At 44.0% G+C, this 13990-nt stretch overlaps 1 protein-coding gene across 2 annotated transcripts; it reads left to right on the forward strand.

Moving 5' to 3' along the window:
* The first annotated feature begins 432 nt into the window (after positions 1-432).
* On the forward strand, positions 433-13112 carry CDV3 (CDV3 homolog). Of its 2 annotated transcripts, none has more exons than XM_015854060.2 (5): positions 433-835; positions 2124-2203; positions 3183-3319; positions 4278-4440; positions 5318-13112. In XM_015854060.2, exons 1-5 carry the CDS (start codon positions 608-610, stop codon positions 5442-5444), a joined length of 735 nt encoding a protein of 244 aa, XP_015709546.1. In that variant the 5' UTR covers positions 433-607; the 3' UTR covers positions 5445-13112. The 2 variants fall into 2 exon arrangements, with proteins under 2 accessions (XP_015709546.1, XP_015709547.1); XM_015854061.2 differs by having other exon boundaries at positions 5747-13112.
* Positions 13113-13990: the final 878 nt, after the last annotated feature.

Here is a 13990-nt window from a genome sequence, read left to right on the forward strand (position 1 = left end):
TGCTAGCTGAAGGGGACATTAGCACCCATAGCCACGTAACTAATGCTTCCTTTAATAACTTTAATGTAACTTTAATGCTTAAAGCGGCAGCTCAGGCTGGATCTAAGCCTTCAGAGGCCTAAAACTGCTATTTTCCATGGTTTCCACTGAGCCTGCTCCCGATTTAACAGCTGATATTTCTCTTGGTGCCGGCTCCTGTGGTACCACACAGTGTCACTCGCTGTGTGATCCCGCCCTCGCCTCCTCTCGCCCAATCAGCAGCCGCGCTGCCTCCTCCCCGCACGCCACGCATTCTCGCGTCGCGACGTCAGCGTCTCTGCCCGGCGGCTTTGGACTGGCCGGCGGCCGCTTCCTCCTCGGCCGCTCATTGGCCGAGGGGCTTCGGCGCACGCGTGGAAGCGCCCTCCCGTCACCCGGAAGCCCCGCCCCCTGTGCCTGGTCCCGCCCCTGGCGCTCGGTGCCGTGTCAAGCGGCGGCAGCAGCGTGCGGTGCCGTGCAGTGCGGTGCCGTGCGGTTCCACGGGCGGGCCCGGCCGGCAGCTGAGCGCTCGGGGCCGCACCTGTTGGCTCGGCCGCCTCCGTTAGGAGCAGCGCCCGACCCCGCCGCCATGGCGGAGACCGAGGAGAGGAGCCTGGACGACTTCTTCGCCAAGCGGGACAAGAAGAAACGGAAGGAGAAGAGCGGCCGCAGCGCTACCGCTGCTTCCACGGCCTCCAGCGCTTCCAGCGCCGCCTCCAACGCCACCGGAGCGGCCTCTGCGGCCGGAGGACCCCGCCCGACCGACGGCGGCGCCTCGGGGGCGGCCGGCTCCGTCAGCGGCTCCGCCAAGAGCAAGGTGCGGCCCGGGGCGGCGCTGGGGGAAGGGGCACGGCCGCCTCCGGGCGCGGGGCCGCGGCGCCTTCCTGCCGGCAGGGGGAGCCCCGGGGCGGCGCCCACACGGCCATGCGGGGTGCGGGCGGCTCTGCCCCGCCGCGGCCATGCGCCTCGGGAAGGGGCCTGCCGGGCTGTGGGCCTGCCGGGTGCCCCGAGGCCGGCCGGGGGGAGCCGCTACCGGGAGTTGTTGGGGTGTGTTTGGTGAGAACGCGAGGTGAGCGTGAGCGCTGGCGGTTGTGTTCTCGCTAACGCTGGGGTGCTCTTGCTCTGGCTGGAACAAGGGCGATAGGAAACCTTCCTGCTTGGTTTCTTCTTGTCTGTGAGCACGGCTCTGGTGACTTGGGTTGGAAATGAAGTTTGTTAGATGTGAAAATTAACAGCTCCCGTTAATTTGGGAGCTGTGCTGTTTCCATGGAGATGGGGGTATAAGAAGCCTGCAAGCGCTCGGAGCTGTGCAGTCACACGTGTGTAGAAGCCTCTGAGTCCTTAGCAGGCAGTGCAGTGACACCGGGCCACTTCTGCTGTCACCTCAGAGCAGGTCACAGCCTGTGCTGCAGGTTGGTGCTGTGCGGGCCCTGGGACAGAGCTCCTCATGGAGCCGTGTCCTTGGCATTCGCATTGCAAGCAGTATAACGCAGGAAGTGTGTAACCACTAATTATTCAGCGTGTGTCTGTGTGACTAAGGTGAACTGCTCATCTGGTCTCCATCAGCCATACCTTAGTAACACCAGGATCAGCTGAAGGACAAAACTGGCTCCACTCAGATGGATTTCCTCCTTCCCCAGATATGTAGTCCAGCTCCTGTCTTGAAACCTAGAACATGTTCTTCCCAAAGACAAGAAGGGGATTCCTTGTTGCATTCAGGCTGTCATAAAAGCTCAGCGAAAGGGAGAGGTCTTGCCCTGCATTTCACAGCTCCCTGCTGCACAGTCCTGTTCCCTATTTGATCTGGTGTTCCTTGCCTTTCCTCTAGCTTTTTGCTGAGCTGATGTGTTTGGTTTTCTTCACTTGAATGCCTTTTTTTGCTGGGGCGTTTTGTGACTGTTATGGTGAGTTAAAATCAGTTTAAATTAGTTCACAGTCATGTTATAGGTGTGTGCAGTAAGTTAGGGGAAGAAGGAGTGGAATCTTTCTCCTTGTTGGCAATGGCGCACGCAGACTAGTTTGCCACAGTTTTCTTTGTATTATCTCAGCTATCATCTCTTCATCGTTTGGTAGAAAGATGGTGACAACTTCTTTTTCTCTTACAGGAAGAGGATGACTGGAAAGAGTTTGAACAAAAAGAAGAAATTGATTATAGTGGTCTTAGAGTTCAGTCCATGCAAATAAGGTACAATTTCCCCTCCCCCTTTTTCTCCATGGGGTACAATTAAAGAGAGCTTTGGTTTGTTTCTGCTAACATAGGTCTGATTGCAGTGGGGTAACTTAAGCTGTCAGCCATTTGGACCTCTCTTTTCTCAACTCCCAAACTTAGAGTTTTCTTCCTGTACTTAAAATTCCCCTTCTGTAAAGAGAACAGGATGGGAATTTCTCTGAGAGTAATGCCGGGTAGTAATTCCTCCTGAATCACTCAAATGATGTAAGGATATCTGACTCAGTCTGGAGTGAATTCCTGAATGCTTGCATTTTTATTCCAAGAGTACAAAAACACAGTTGATAAAACCACTGTGTTGTGATGAGACCCACAGGACTGCCTCTGTGAGCCTCATCCAAGATGCTTTGTTTGCTATTTCATTAGGTTCTTCTTGTAGTCTCATCCAAAGTAAGCCTACTTCAGTCTGTTCTGGTTAAGAAAAACGTTCCTTCAAGTTGGAAAAAGGATTTTAGTGACCACAGTTTTAGGCTGAAAATATAATGTAGTCTGCCAAGTACTGATAAACTTCAGCCTTGATCTGCTTGGATTTTGAAGGCAGCTAGTCCTAGGCTGTTTACAGGTTTACACACATCAGAGTGGCAGAGCAGATAAGTGACGTATCTGAATGGACAAGTAACAAGTGGGCTGCTTCACTGGCTGATTGAAAAGCGAGTGCTGTGCTTTTCCAGACAAAGGCTGGCATTCTGAATGCTTTGGCACTGGTGTGTTTTCAGGCATGTGGAACTTTCTGCCATAGGATTTTGTAATGACTTGGTTTATAGATTGAAGGGTAGACTGGACAAGCAGATGGGGGAAAAAACCCACTGGTGGCTGTTGATTATCCAGCTCAGGAGATCTTTTAGCTGAAAACAAGGCACAGAGTACTCGAGGGGGGGAGGATGTGATGACTTCTCGATTAATAGGATTTACTGTGTAATAAATTTATTTCTTACAGTGAAAAAGAAGACGATGAAAGTGAAAAAAGAGAAGAACCTAGTGACAACTGGGAGGAAACCAGCGGTGCTGTAGACAGATCATCTGGTCCTTGGAACAAGTCAGCTCCTGCGCCAGCACCTGTTGTTGAAACAATTGGTAAATGTAACTTGGTTGTTGATTGAATGGGTCAGAATTAAGGTACTGAGGAGGCAGAGTGCAAGGAGAAGTTCCTATTCCTCTGGGGATTTCTGAGGAACAGAGTTGATAAAGCTGTCAGATAATCACAGTAAACATGGCAGCTGTCTTATTTTATTTCAGCCTTCAAAGTGTTGAGGGTGGAAAGCATCTCATTTTTTAACTTAATTCCCTCTACTTCTTAATTTGCAAAAAAATCAGTTGGAAACATTTCTGTGGGTTGAAAAATATTGCTTTGATGATAAGTGGGTGTTGAGTCGATACCTGATGTTTAGTGTGTCACTTCCTGAGTAGGGCTCGGTGATTAATAGCACTCTGTAGTTCTTTCAGATCAGTTCTAGGGTGCACAGAATATGACACTGCAAAATGAATTGAAACACAAGTCCTCTCTCAGTAAAACAATTCATTTCTTTGTATCAGTGGATGTGTTTGTTTCTGTACCTGTAGGAGGGGGGTTGGGAAGGGGAAGGAGAACATGTTATTTCATTGTAGGCTTTTTACCTTAAATGTAAGCTACTTGAGTGTTCCCTTCAGCGTATAGAGGGGTGCTGTAAATGAGACTGGGCAAATATGCAATTACACGCTTAGATCTCAAATTTAAATACAGGCTGCTAATAAATTGCAAAGAAAAACCAAATATATTCTTAGAGGATTGAGGCTCTGAACTTTGGGGAGCAAAATGCCAAAGCCACATTTCAGTTCAACTACTGAATATAGATAAAATTAGGTGGTGCATTATTTCTGCCTTATACGGAATATTTGCTTTTAAAGAATGCAGTAACATATGTGTAAGATTCTTCTTTCTGTGTATGCGTAGTGGAGGTTTTTTTTGGTGGTTATTTTTTTTTTTCTTGGTGTTGTTTTTTTTCATTATGAATGCAAACTTACCCTGTTGTGTCCATCTTGCTTCTATAACTAGTTACGGAACCCCCAGAGCCAGTTCAAACTGGTGGTGTATACAGGCCACCTGGGGCCAGAGAAGGAGGCAGGCCACGAAGAGCACAGCAAGGGCCACCTGAAATCTATAGTGATACACAGTTTCCATCACTGCAGTCTACTGCCAAGCTTGTAGACAGTCGAAAGTAAGTACATTCCATTAATTCCTTCAGAGATATATTTTTACCACTGTTTTATGTTGTTAAAAGGATTAAGCCCAAATTTTTCTATGGAGGAAAGAAAGAACCAAAAAAATCAGTCTCTTTGGCAAAGAGATGGGAAAGGTCTTAACTGTATTTTCCAGCTATAGGGAGGTCTTCCCTTGGAATAACTTGTATAGGATGTAGCCCACTACGAGAGACAAACAAGATTCCCAGCTACCTAATTGACTTGCTGGGGGATTTTTCCAAGTAGAATGTTTTAGCTCTTGACAGCAACTGGTTTCATTAAATGCTGGCTGTGATGGGGATCTTTGTTATCACTTGTCAGAAAAACAAGTAGAATGTCTTGAGCACGCTTCCTTCTCATCAGAGATGTGAAGGTAACTTAAAGGAAGATAAATAGCCTTTATTTCATCTGCTTGGTGTTTTGACTTCTCAGTGTGGTATTGATGAGCACAGCCCAGCTGGAGCTGCTTCTTTCTGGTTTTGGTGTGGTTTTGTCTAACTGGTAAATGAGATGTGCTGTTGTTGCATTAGGGCTTGAATGGTGCAAAATCTGAATGTTCCAGAAAGTGAATGGGCTTCTGTTTTTGTAACATTAACTTTCATAAATGTACTTGAATTGATTTTGGAGAAGTCTAATGTTGAAATGCATAGTGTAACCTGAATTGTACTTGAAGATAAGCTTGATTCTAGCAAACAGGTTTTACAAGATTTGCTTGGGGATGTTTGGCTATTCAGTTAAAACTCTAGACCTTAGCGTTTACTGTTTGTATTGTAATGTTTTTGTTGGAATGGGGTGGAAATCAACTAGAAATTTACAAGCTAGTGATGTTTACTGATTACATTTATTTTCCCGTAGGGATAAAGAAATGGAGAAGAGCTTTGAAGTAGTAAAACACAAAACTAGAGGTAGGGATGAGGTGTCAAAAAACCAGGCACTTAAACTTCAGCTAGACAACCAGTATGCTGTGCTTGGGGATCAGTAGAGCTGCACACACATTACAATTAAGGAATGCTTTTTTGGTAACCCTTCTACTAAGGTAACTAAACTACAGCTAACGGCTATGATGAACATGCCACCTTATTTCTGCTGGATCTACTGCAGCAAGTGCAGAATACTTTGACATAAGTGATCGGTTCTCCTGCGCTATGGAAGCGTATGTTACAACTTCTCCATTGGATATGGGGCAAATTAATGTAAATGATTGAACGAGAGTCATCGGTGTTCTTTAATTGCTCAGAAAGATACCTACAGCCAGTGGTCATTTCAAAATCTTTTTATGTTCAGATACTGAGCCTTCGTAAAGGTTGACTACCTCAGACTTGCTGCACTCATTGTGGACACCATGTGGATCACAACTTCTGGAAGAGAAGGTTACAGCTGTTTTAGTGGCCATCTGAAACTTGAAACCAGCTCTACTGGATTCCTGTCAGAAATCCTGCAGAAGTCAGCCATTTGGTTCCAATTTGCTATAACAAAGATTTAAGTGACCTTAATGAAAAACCTATCCTGTTCCCCTTCCGAGGAATCCTGTCATGTGTAGCCATAGCCTACCAGGGACTTCTGGAGCATACCATACCACCCGTGCTACCCAAGTATAACACAGAGCTGTAGTTTGTTTACCTTTTTAGATAGCTGTACTGAAGCAACGGTGAAATGAATTAAAACTCATTCAGTATCAGATTGGAGGATTGATGGGTTTGAATGGTCTGTTTGTATTAGCCATTTTCACAGTTGTCTGTTTAAATGTTCTTTTTTTTCCTATTTTCCACCAAAAAAGAAAAAAAGCCTTTCTTGTTTCTGATATCAAATTACAGTGTATTTAAATGACAGTGAAATATTACAGTGAAATAGGATTTTTTTTTTTTTTTTTATCATGAAGTTTGTTTTTTCTCACCCTAAGGCACTAAGAGTTTTGACACAGGTATCCAGACTCCAACTATAGTCTTTGGAATTTGTCATCTGAAAAACTCTAAGATACATGACAACAGTAATACCAGACAGAAACAAACAAATTGGCCTTTGCTAAGAATGGGTATTTGTCTGTTAAAGTGCCATGGTTACTTTGCAACCATGATAACTTGTTGTAAGGAGGGATGACTTTTATGCTTGATAAGCCTTATTTGCTTGGCTAGTTTGGTGAAGCCTGCAGGCTTTTTGAGGCAGAAATCCTCAAGGTAAAACTCATAAATGGTATTTAATAAAGCCAGAATGTTGGGTAAGAACAGAAGGCTGAATTAATTTAGTGAAGGTAGGCGAAATGGCACTAAGAGTACAGGACATTGCCCATAACTGGTTCAGTCAGCAAAATCTGATGTGTACCAAAAGTGTTCTGCTGTAACTTTTTCTCTTCTTATGCCAGAAGGAAAATGAAGTAACAATAGTGGCATGCTCCAGTGTTGGTGTTTCTGGGTAAATGCCAAAAGGAAGAAAAAAATAAGAAGACCCAACATCTCTTTAAGTGTTGCCAATGGCAAGAGAAACAAGGGAACAAACCAAAACTCGCTTGCTTGTGTGGGAGTACTGTGCATTTGCAGAGGATGATGATAGTGTGGGAGTTGCATAGTTGGGTTCCTTTTGTCTAACTGCTGACTCGCTTTAAATCTACTTCTCTGAGGCCAATAGGAATTTTGCTGTCGACTTTGGTGGGACAGGGTTTCACCTGGTTCTTCTGCGCACAGACTAAAACTGGCTTTGCTCTTGCAAAGTTGAGTCTTTAGAACTTCTGCTGGAAGCTGCTATTAAAGAGAGGGCTCAAGAGACTCTTTTCAGTCGGAGACTTTGGAAACAACCCCGCTGAAAGACTGGTACCAATACCTTGAGCTCTTAGTCATGTATCTTCCTTGAAAATACCTTATTGCCAGCAAAACTGTTGACATGTCACTCAAGATTTCTGTGGAATTCATGGTAAATGGACACGTCACTTGATGTGGTAGGAATGTGAAATCTTAAAGCGTTTTTTTCCTGATTCTCTAAAGCGATTGAAATCGCCAGTGCACATGAATCAAGTTCTGATCTACTGTATGGAGGGTAGATGAGACTGTCCATTGTACCATCTTTTGAGTTTTTGGGCATGACTTCTGGCAGCTTAAGAAAACCCTGTAACAGCTTAAAACGTAATAAAACGGAAATATACATGGATTCTGGAGTGTAATGAATCTTTACCTTCAGTTCTAGCTTATAACCCTGCGACAGCTGAGTAAGTGCGTTGTATTTGTGTCTCTTAAGGGGCAAACCATGGAGCTGTGTAGTCAGCATTCTGCTCAGGTAGGCCATGTGCAGCAGCTTGAAGAAGTGCACATCAAGGTGAACTCTAACACAGCAGCTTTGTTGGCCAGCAGTCTGAGTGTCTTCTGACTGCCACTGCATAGTGCTGTTTTGAGACTGAATTGACTGGGAATGATGCTTTGCCTATGAATTATTTTGGGGGTCTTTTCTTAAGCATATCATTCCAGATTCTTTCCGGAGGCATAAAAGGAGGGAAGAACAGCGCAGCAGGTTCCTGCAGTACAGAATATTAGGCTCCTTTAGTGTTGTGTTAAATACCATCGCTAGCAACTATCACTATGCCAGTTTTCAGTGTCTTCCTTATAACAATCGGCTCTTCTGTGTTCCTGAAGCTTTGGAAGTCGGTACTCTGTAGAAGCACAGTGTGCTTTTGAGACTGAGCAAACCCAACTTTCTGCTTTGTTGCTGCAGTCATTGGAGGCATGTAAAAAATGCCAGTTCTGTTCCTTCAGAGTACTTCTGGAAGACTTCTGCTGTAAATGAAGGATTATGAGTTGTAAATGTGAGCTGCTCAATAGCAGTTGGTAAAATGTTGTGTAGCGCTTCAGGGACTTCATAACATGTAGTGTGCTTTAGTAGTGGATTATTAATGTTCATTTTGAATGTTCGATGTTACTTTTTGTTGTTTTTTGTGTTTTGTTTTTTTTTTCTTTAAACCACAGGCTTTGTAACTTATTAAGGCCATAAAATTTGCAGCTTGGTAGGAGAACGTGTATACGTGTGTTACTTATGGGGAGAGGAGCAGTTCACATCTGTGGTTCTTGGTGGTGCAGTGCTTAGATTGCATAGCTTTTGCCACTTAAAAAACAAAACAAAGTTGGACTTCCCAAGTGCCTGTTGTAGGAATCTGGCACATGTATGCGCTTGAGCTAATGAGAAATGGAGGAGAGGATCAGTTTTGTTGTTGCCCCTCACTGGTTTCAGTTGTGCTTTATCTTACCCACAGGTGAAGGGAACAGCGGAGAAGTGGCCCTCTCCTGTTTGCCTCAGTTATGTCTTTGCAGTTAGCTGTAGCAGTCATGTCCAAGGTAACTTAAACTTAGGGATAGCGGAGTTATTAAAAGCACAAATTGCATTGGGAATCTGATGTTACAGGGGCTGAGGTGTTTTTTTTTTTGTGTGTTTAGCTGTATCCATTGACTTTCACCACAAGGCAGATGTTTGTACGCTGTTCAGGTCAGGGGGAATATACTAAATTGATAAGACTTCACATGATGAAATTTGCTTTTCTGGGCTTTTGCAATAATTATATTTAACTCTGTTTATGCAGTGCTAGACTTGCATGTGGCTTTCGGATTCAGAAAGCAAGTGTGTAAAAGGGAACAGAGAATCTGACATACTAGCCAGTAAATTTTTCAGGAAAAAAAAACCAAAAAGGCATTTTAATTTGGATAAAGCATAAGAAGCTGCAAGCTGTAGTAGGTGGGAGAAGACAAGCTTTCATGTAAGGATTTAAACTGCACCATAGTATTAATAAATCATCAGAAAAAGAAAGTGCATCTCAAAAGCAGAAATGGAAATGTGTCATCATGGTACAATCGTATGCAGCGAAGAGAAGCAAATGTTCTGTAGCCAAAGCTCAGGGCCAAGAGAGCAGGGTTTGGCCTTGGTTAGTTTCACTTTGCCTCAGCTTCCCCAGCTGTGCACAAAATACCTCACGAGGGTGCTGTGAGGCCAGAGGTGTTCTTAGAGCAAGTCCTGGTGCTGCAGAAGGGCTGAAAATGGTTGTAAAAATGTCCTTACATTAGCTTTCATTGTAGTATTTCATGCTACTCCGGAGAGAACTTATTTTTACAGAATGTAACCCATGCTCTAGTCGAGTATTACGTAATTAGATGGTTATTTCAATTAGCGTGGTCACAGTGCTCAGCCTGAACCTTGCCCTAATGGGCATTTCCTCTCTGGTTAACTGTGCAACCCAGATGGTGTCTTAATATAAGGCTTTCTGTTTTTACATGGAGTACCTTGCTGTATTTTGTGAACCCCATGGCTGAAATAAAGTTCTGCTCAGAGCCGTCTCCTGTCGTGTGGATGTTGTAAGGCTTGCTTGAATTGCTAGAAATGAGATCTGTTCAACTCATGAAAGCATGTAGCTGTGTCAGGATGCAGGGTGACATGGTTCAGAACTAGGAGGGGAGGAGAGGAATACAGATGCAGAAGACGCTTGTTCTCTTTTCTATTTCTGCTGTTCCAGCAGTTAAGTGCAGTGGGAGGAGCGTGAAGAAGTAGTAGTTATGAATTTGCCTTTGTGTGCTGGTGATTTCAAGGTTCATTGCACAGCTTTTACAGCAGGGCTCCAAATAGCAGTAGAGAACACGATGGTGGTATGCGTGCTGACAGATCAGACCTCTGGTGGGACAGGGCAGAGATGAGGCCCAGCAGCTATTTCTCTTACAGATATTTTTATCATTGTGGTACCTCTAACACAGTTGTTAATGTGAATCAGCCACGATGATTCTCTGTCAGAAGTGGTTACTGTTAGATTTCAGCAGACTAGTGCAGTTCCTTTGGAGGGAATGTTCAACTAGCAGAGTGATGAATGGTAAAGCAAAGCATAGGAGGATTTTTGATGTATGCAGGGTGATGATGAGTGGTATTTTTCATGCAGCAGTGAGGCCAACAGACTGGTAGCAGGCTTTAGATGGCCTTGAGGAATGTCCTGTTACATGATAAGTAGGAGAATTCTAATATGTCTGTCATCTATTCCTTCCCATTACAAATAAGCTGCCTTGTTCTTACTGTCTCTCCCAGCTGAAATTTATGCTGCAATACTTTTGCGTGCTGTTCTGTCCTGAATACAGCCTAATATCTTATCCGCTTTCTTGACTGCACATTGAGCAGATGTCTTCATTGAGCTGTCTGTGATGATGCCTAGATTGTCCTCTTGAAAGATCACAACTAATTCAGAACCCACCAGAGCATGCACGAGTGGTTTAAAGCCTTTCCAGTATTCATTGCCTTTTGTTTTTCGTGTTGACATTTGCTCGCTGCCAGGTTTACAACTTAACTTATCCTGGAGATCACCACTTTCTCTACTGCTGATAAACCTATTCATTTTCTATAGGCATTGGATTTTGCCATCATAAATACAGAAGTCTTCGGAGTCATGCATGTAATCCACTGTTCTTATCGGTGACCAGCATGGCACGCTCATGTCTTTTTCTCAACCTCACCTTTTCTGTTTTGTTTCTTGTCCACCTTCTATATTGAGTTGTTCTTTCCAGCTCAGTTGTTACAGCACTGAAGTCATCAAGCTGTAACTGCCTGCTTTATTTCAAATATGCCTACACGGGAGCATTAGTTACGATGTTGCATTTTCTTTTAATCCAAACAAATCATTTGTTCTGTATCTCTTTCAGAATGTGCACAGTAACAAAATGTTTCAAGCCATAAATACAGCTGATAAATGAGAGCAAAGGTATTGCCAAGCAGGTAGAATGTATGCTAATCTGATCTCCGGGAGCATAAATTCATTGGCTTCAGTAATTGCTCCGTATTCCTGTTGCTTGGGCTCAGTCTCATTAAAACATGATTTGAGATCTCACTAAAATGTACGTATAGCAGCCAGAACCCAGCACAAGAAAACACAGCCCATGGCAAACGTACTTTAAATTTATGTGTTACTCTTTCCTTTGTTCATGGCAGAGATGAAGCAATCATATTCATTCCTTGCTTTGACCAAGTGCTCAGACATGCCTGCTCTAATGCAACCTGGTGGAGTGTTTAACTGGACACAGAAATTAGATGATATTTGAGATGAAGGCAGTGCGGCAACACAGGGTCAGGCTCAGTCATTGTGTCATTCCATCTCTTTACATCCTCGTCTTGTAGGCTGAAGGTCACACAACTGTAATAAGCCTCAGTCTTTTAAGTACTAATTGCATTTACCAGGACTGGAACAGAGTGGAGGTAGTACAGTGGAAGAAGACTCCAACTGTTTGGATGTATGCTTGCCTCGTAGGAGCTGTACTCTCAGTTTTGGAATATAAAAACCAGCTGCTTTTTGCTATTAGACACCATGTGTGGTTGAGAGGGTGATGCCTTCTGTTAGGTGTTCTACCTACACTGATTTCAATAGTGGCTGCAGGAGACTGTATCAGGTTTGTAGGTTGAAAGTGAGGTTTTTCTCCTATCCCACCACCAATTCCAGTTTGAAAGCAGAGGTAGAGCAGAATGCAGTTCCTGATGCCCTTTCCTACACATCCTAAAAGACAGAGCTGTGCTACTGTGGAGTCCTGTGTTGGCCCTAATGCCGCTTGTGTTACTTAACCACTCTGTACCCCCCAGGGCTGACAAGCTTCCACTGGCTGCGCTGTGTCTTTAGTCTGGGAATTTAGGTAGAAGGCAAACTGGCTTTTTTCTTTTTAAGAGATTTGCCTCTGCTCAGCTTTCCCTGCAGCTCAAACTACAGCACCAACTCTCTCTTAAGTATTTGACCTTTCTTTTGTTCAGCCGTATTGTTACCCTGCCAAGGATCTTGAGCCAGGTACCTCAGTGACCAGTTATTGAGAGAGCAGTTCTGTAAGCAAGAACTCATGAGTCAGGAGCATGCTGTATGTCACCAGTCTATGCTCCAGCACTGCAAAATGTTTATATTAATGATATCCTTGAGTCCTGAAGTATGAAGTCTAGATCCTCAAAGGCTCCGTGACAGCTCATTCCAACATAATGCAGCAAAATGAAAGGAGTAGCACTGGTCACAGTAAAACAGATGAGCTATGAGAAGGAATGGAGTTGTGTGACTGGTAACTTGAACTAACAAGTGCAACCGCCTGATCTGGACAGCACAGTCCAGCCTATAGGGGTGGGTCTGGTTTTGTTCAGTAACAAGATGACACAGCAAAAAGAACAGCAAGTAGGACTTCTGTATAAATGAAAATATGAAACTGAGTTTACTTTCAGCAATGTACAGCACTGCCTCAGTACCAGGGCCAACTGGAAGTAACAAAGATAAAGCCCCTTGAGCTCTTACAGCAGTACAAAAGAAAGGAGGATACTGTCTGGCTGACTGGGAAAAGGGTTGGCCAGGAGCCCATCCAGCACAGCTGAGTACAGGATGATCACTGTGTTGCCCCTCACATTTAACACAGGAGCCTACTGGTGCCTGTATATTTATATATCTTTATAGTAATAATTTAAGTTCAAAACCTAAGCTATGTATATATTTTTTTTTGTCAGATTTTTTTTACCCTGGTTTCCCTCTCATGGTTTCTGCATATGCCGACTTCTGACTGTGCAGTGCACACCTCTGTTCTACTTTTGTCCCATGTTCGAGTAATGGTATCAAACTCTGTAAAGCACTTTTGTGATGTTTCCTGTAAAGAAAGCTGAAGAAAATAAATTTATCTTAACAGCAGCAACTGAATTTAAACCTCCACATTTGTCTGTTTGTGTTCACTCATCTGTTCGGTGACTCCAGGCAACAACAGCAGGCACTTGTGACTGACAGCAGCATGCTGTCACTATGGTGTTGAAGGCCTGGAACAGAAACTCTTGCTGTCCTCTTTGTTTCACTTGTGTCCTGCCCATCTTGACAGCCCAGGCTCCTTGCATTGCAGGTGTCCACCTGAGCACTGTCAGCAGCTGTACAAGTCTTCAGAATGCTGAGCAAATAGCTGGAGAGCTGCTCACACTCAGTAGCCCACTGTACTGAGTCTGCCCTTCTGCTCAGCCCCCACGTCACAGTACTCACAGGACTTACGTGGCTCCTGGACAACTCTGAAGCTTAGCTATAAAATGTGAATAGTAGCGCTACCTTTCCACAGCAGCATCTTCTGAGGGCAGAGGAGAAAAAATAAAACAACTAAAAAAAATACCCTACTGGATACAAGGGTGACTGGCTGATCAAGAACAGGTCCAGCATCTGGAAACTAACAGCTTTGCTCTACCTCTGGTCCTGCCGCACACGCAGGGATCTCTGCCAGACACGCTGTAAAGCAGAGGTGGCTCAGTGTTTGTTGAACACATTCATTAGTATTTGGAATGGCAAAAACTTGAAATTTTTTATAGAATAATTTACTATACCCACTGTGACTACTAAAATTAATAAGCTGTTTTGTTTTAATCTAGTTTCTCTTTTGATATTTTTTCTTGGGGCAAAACCAAGAGGAAATACTATAAGTAAGTCCACTACTGGCATGACCATCCACAGCAACGGCATTCTTACCAAGTGGTGTTTTCCCTACAACACACAGACAAGGTGTGCTAAGCATCTCAAAGTACTTATACAATGCTGTCCCTAAA

The sequence above is a fragment of the Coturnix japonica genome, chromosome 2 (assembly GCF_001577835.2).
Source record: "Coturnix japonica isolate 7356 chromosome 2, Coturnix japonica 2.1, whole genome shotgun sequence".
NCBI lineage: Eukaryota > Metazoa > Chordata > Aves > Galliformes > Phasianidae > Coturnix > Coturnix japonica.